A 4,751-nucleotide genomic window follows, 5' to 3' on the forward strand; every position below is an offset into this window, starting at 1 on the left:
AAATTATACAAAAAGAAACACAATTTAAATACAAACAAATATAGCCCCACAAAACCATATAATTGTTTTGTCCGCTTGTATCATATATTTTGCTGCAAACATATTTAATGCCTATACTCATATATTGATAAACCAATGGGCATCGCCAAGAGCTGCCTCCTCTTGAGAGTAATCTTGCTATTACTCGATGTTTATTCGATTTTACAGCCTAAACGGCTGAAGAGATCTCGATGAAATTTGAAAGATGTAGAGTAGTTATATTCTGAAAGATATACACGAGATACTAATTAAGTTTTTTCTAAATTCCACGCGGACGGAGTCGAGATATCTAAAATCCCTAAGGGACTACATAGATAACTTAAAAATAAACGCTATGGCTATGGTTAGTTAAGCTCTCCCTTAGTGGTTTTAGGGTGTGTCCACATCACAGTGACCGACTTTCCCTGGACATTGTTACTATAGATCCTGATGGCGGTGATATCCCGCGTGTGTGTGCGCGGCGGGGGCGGCGCGGGGTTTGCCCGACTGGTGGGGCGCGGTTTGCCCGACACCGACCGCGTGCACTACTACGTTGCCCTCGCGCCTGTCGCTGGCTGCCTCATCCGGATATTGGAACCCGAATTGCCCGCAGATGTGAGTATTGTAATGTTAACACTTTATAAGGGCTCGTGATTAACATGTCAAGCGAGCTGCTATAAAGTTTGCTTAGTTTTGTAGCCAGCTAGTAAGGTTACCGCTTGACCACAACTTTACGATATTTTCTTTTTCAGCATTTGATAAAGGTATCGAAAGCGTTAGTAAGCGAGCCTTTGTTCAGAGTTGATGGTCTAGAGTTCATGCTGGGAAGATCAGAAGAAAATCAGTTCTCCTTTTACAACTGTAAGTCACGTTTATTGATTTTAATTATCTCGTAACTCATTGGAGACATAATTATTAGAGTGTCTTTACCACCGTGAATCTAAAATGGTCAAAACGAAGTAAGCAAACTGTATGATCTTGCAGACATCCTCTACATCTTTGCCAATTTTTGTCGAGATCCGTTGAGCCGTTGAAGCTACAAACTCTAATGAACATCCATCCATCCATCTAAACTTTCGCATTTACTATATAAATAAGATGGATGGATGGATAGATATAAAGCATAGTCTAGAACACATAGACTAATTGCTGTGTTTTCATGCATATGGAGTCGCGGGCGAATCCTCAGTAATAGTTTAGGAACTTTTAAAAGTTAAAATTCCACATAACCCTTTTAGATCCAGACGATGTAACCACAGAGGAGTTGGCAGCTCTGGAGGCAGTAGTGAGCCGCCTGCGGGTGGCGCGAGACGCGGTGGTGAAGGTGAGCTCGCCCGGCTCCAGCGGCACGCAGTCGGAGCTGCTCTGCACCATCTGCTACGCCAGGCCGGCCGACACCGCCTTCGTGCCCTGCGGACATCATTCCTGCCGGTGAGTATGAATAGCTAGCTGTTTCAGGGTTCGTCCGCATTAAATTGGAGACCACTGACATGTTTATTGTTATATTAGTAAATTTTTATTACTCTATACTTATACTAATACAATAAAGCGTAAACACGCACAACTTCGTGACGTAGGATGTCAGCAATCACAGCACATTTTTGAGTAATGATTTCTTTAATAAAAAACCCTACAGTTACGTCACGCTTTAGGCTATAAATTGTCACGCTATTAAACTTAAAGGATCAATAAATTGGAAAAAAAACCTTCACGTGGGAAGGACTATAAGCAACCAACATCAGGGAAGCAAGTTTGTCATGATTTGTCATCTTATCATGTCATGATAATTTGACAAATGTAAATAATAAAATAAAATATCCATAATTTCATGCGGATGAAGCCACACGGGAACAGCTAGTTCACCGTTCCAACTAAGCTCTAGACCTGTCCGAGGATATGGTTTACGATACTCGAATGGCGGGATTCGAACCCGCGACTGCAAGATCGGTAGTCCCGCAAACCATAAATTGGGGCATAAGATCTTAAAACAATTGCCGTTACCATGACCTTACTTCTTTAAAGCGAGCTAGTAGTTTTTGTCTCTTACCCGCATGACGATTTCTTCAAATTATTTACTTCCTAAATTTAAAGCGTGAAAATATATAGCCCAAAGCATGGCGTAAGTATAGGGCTTTTTATTAAATAAAGAATAATTCAAAAATATGCTCTGATTGCTGACATCCTACGCCACGAAGTAGTGTGTGTTTACGCTTTAGTATATTAGTATAGAGTATAGCGACATGCTTTTTGATTATTCTGTTTCAAGTTGTCTATATTGCCTAGAAAGGAAGCGGGCAGCTGCGGTAGGGTTTATAATATTAAAAAATAATTGTATTATAGGCCGTGTATAATGCAACATTTACTGAACAGTAAGCAATGTTTCTTCTGCAAAGCGGAGATCGAGTCCGTAAGAGAAATAGAAGTTACGAATAATTGACGATGACATAATACTTTCATTGGATGCTATTAAATCGTTATATATTGAATAATGTGACATAGTTTTATTGACATAAATTGAGATGTATTTAATATTTATTTCGGAACATTTAAAGGTTACATTTTTATTCCACTGAATGTTTTTATAAATATACATTGAAAAGAAATGTGCTTCTGTAATACGAGTATAAATTTCCGCTTGTTTGCTGTTAAATATTTGTAATCAATTTTTGTAACCAAATGTACTTTGGATTTGTACGATTTTGTTTTCAATTTAATATTAAACGTTATTTCATTTTTATGGGATTATTTTTTAATGTTAAACATTTTTAAGAAAGCTGACTGGTTAGAAAGTTATATTTAAAAGTTAACTAGTATGTTTTTAAATATAGAATCTGTCAATCTAATTTAGCATTATAGAATTTATCATTTATTACGTACTATTATAGCTTTCGCCCGTGATAACGTCCGCGAGGAATTAAAAAAAAAGAACTTGGTAGTCTATGGGTCCTTTAAGACTATGTTTTATATTTCTGTCAAATTTCGTCGAGATCTGTTCAGCAGTTTAGGCTACAGACTCTAACAAACATCCATCCATCTATCCAAAATTTTGCATTTATAATGTTACTAGCTTTTGCTCGTGACTCAATTAAAAAAGTGAGTAGCCTATGTGTTTTTTCAGACTATATTCTACATCATTACAAAATTTCATTGAAATACGTTCAGCCCTTTAGGATACAAACTCTTACAAACATCCACTCATCCAACCAAATATTCACATTTATAATATTAGTAAGATTAAGATTAAATTCAGTGTAAAAATAGTATGCCAGTGAAGTGTTAGGTGGGAAGCGGGAAGTGGTAAGGTCGACACTACAATTTCACGCGCTATAAAATTTATGAACGGACGCCATTTCAAAAGAAAGATGGTCTCGCTTTTTTCGTTACATGCAAATTATTTAAACGATACTTTATTCGTGAAAATATTAAGAATCAACGACGACTTGTAATAGCTGAGAATAATGTTTAGCAGCTAAAATTTATGTGTTTAACGACCGAATACTGAAAAGGCTGTTTTATATGATGTTGTCAAAATTTTTATTGAATTTGTAGTGGCTGTATATTTCAAAGTACGCTACAGTAGATCAATTCTAACTGACGTTTTAACTGGACTTTAACTGTTCAGTTAAAACTGTGTGCAATTTTTCAACTTTCATTTGAACTGTGTAGTGGGGCCCATACATAGTTTTTAGAGATATAGCACTATTTGCACCAGGAGTAGAAGTAGAGAGAAGAATTTAAAAGAATTTTGATGTCGTATCTATTGATCGTAAGTATTTCTAAATATGCTTATGTATGGAATCCTATTTTTGACTGACATCCCAAAAGACGGAGGTACTCAATTCGTCTGTATGTTTTTTTTATTTTTTTTTGTGTTTGTTTCTTTCGTAAATCATAAGTCGGTTTCCTTTTATAGTGTTCCCTGTGAATGCGGCAAATAGTAAGTAAACAACATTACAGATAATGTTCCGCAATAAAATACAGAAATTTACGATTAAACGCGTCGCCATAGTAAACTTGTTTACGAGACATCGGTGTTTACCGATTTACCTATACTTCGTTTTAATAACTTTTGTTATTTAAGTGTTTACAATGTTATTTTGATTATGTTCAATGCTTTAAAACAATTTTAGAAGTACAAATCGTCCACTTAATATAACTTTCTTTTTCAAATAAAATTATAAAAAAATATAACTATTTTTTAGAGCAGGTCTTTGACTATCGCAAAAATGTTGTGCGATTGTCGATTGTTTCGCAGCCAATTCAACTGTTTAGTTGCACAACTAAAAATTGAGTAGTGTGCACACCTCTATATAAGTTAACGGGAATTAAAGCTTCAAAGCGCGACTAAACAGTTGTGCGATAGTTTAATTACATCGATCGATCGTGGTTTGGTTTTTTATTACTAATTTAAAATGGTTTAGATTAAACATTATATATCATAAGCAATTTTATATCAGCGATCTGTTATGCGGTCGTAAGATCAGAGTAACCACATAAAAGTAAGATTTACGATAGTTTAGCGAAAGCGGATTCGTTGCTTTTTCGGTTTTCATAAACATAATTAACATTTAGCAATTCCTATTGAATTACTCCGACAGATGAAATATAGCTGATTTATACTAAACGGTTTATTTATAGAAAGGTTTTTAAAATGGTACTGGAAGTTGGAGATAGGACAGATTAGTAAGTAATTAAGTACATAGTTATGGAGATTATGCGTTTGTTAAACACGC

General features: G+C 35.6%; 1 protein-coding gene across 1 annotated transcript in view; it reads left to right on the plus strand.

Annotated features, from left to right (window-relative positions):
* Window positions 1-2,753, plus strand: part of LOC106111720 (E3 ubiquitin-protein ligase RKP-like) — an 8,130-nt gene extending 5,377 nt beyond the window's left edge. Inside the window, exons 14-17 of the mRNA XM_013293863.1 lie at window positions 463-633; window positions 771-879; window positions 1,257-1,449; window positions 2,359-2,753. Of these exons, the coding sequence (XP_013149317.1) occupies window positions 463-633; window positions 771-879; window positions 1,257-1,449; window positions 2,359-2,455 (570 nt within the window). The 3' untranslated portion in view covers window positions 2,456-2,753. The remainder of the gene's footprint in view (window positions 1-462; window positions 634-770; window positions 880-1,256; window positions 1,450-2,358) is intronic.
* Window positions 2,754-4,751: the final 1,998 nt, after the last annotated feature.

This window comes from Papilio polytes, unplaced genomic scaffold (genome assembly GCF_000836215.1).
Source record: "Papilio polytes unplaced genomic scaffold, Ppol_1.0 DF824146.1, whole genome shotgun sequence".
In the NCBI taxonomy this organism is placed as follows: Eukaryota; Metazoa; Arthropoda; class Insecta; order Lepidoptera; family Papilionidae; genus Papilio; species Papilio polytes.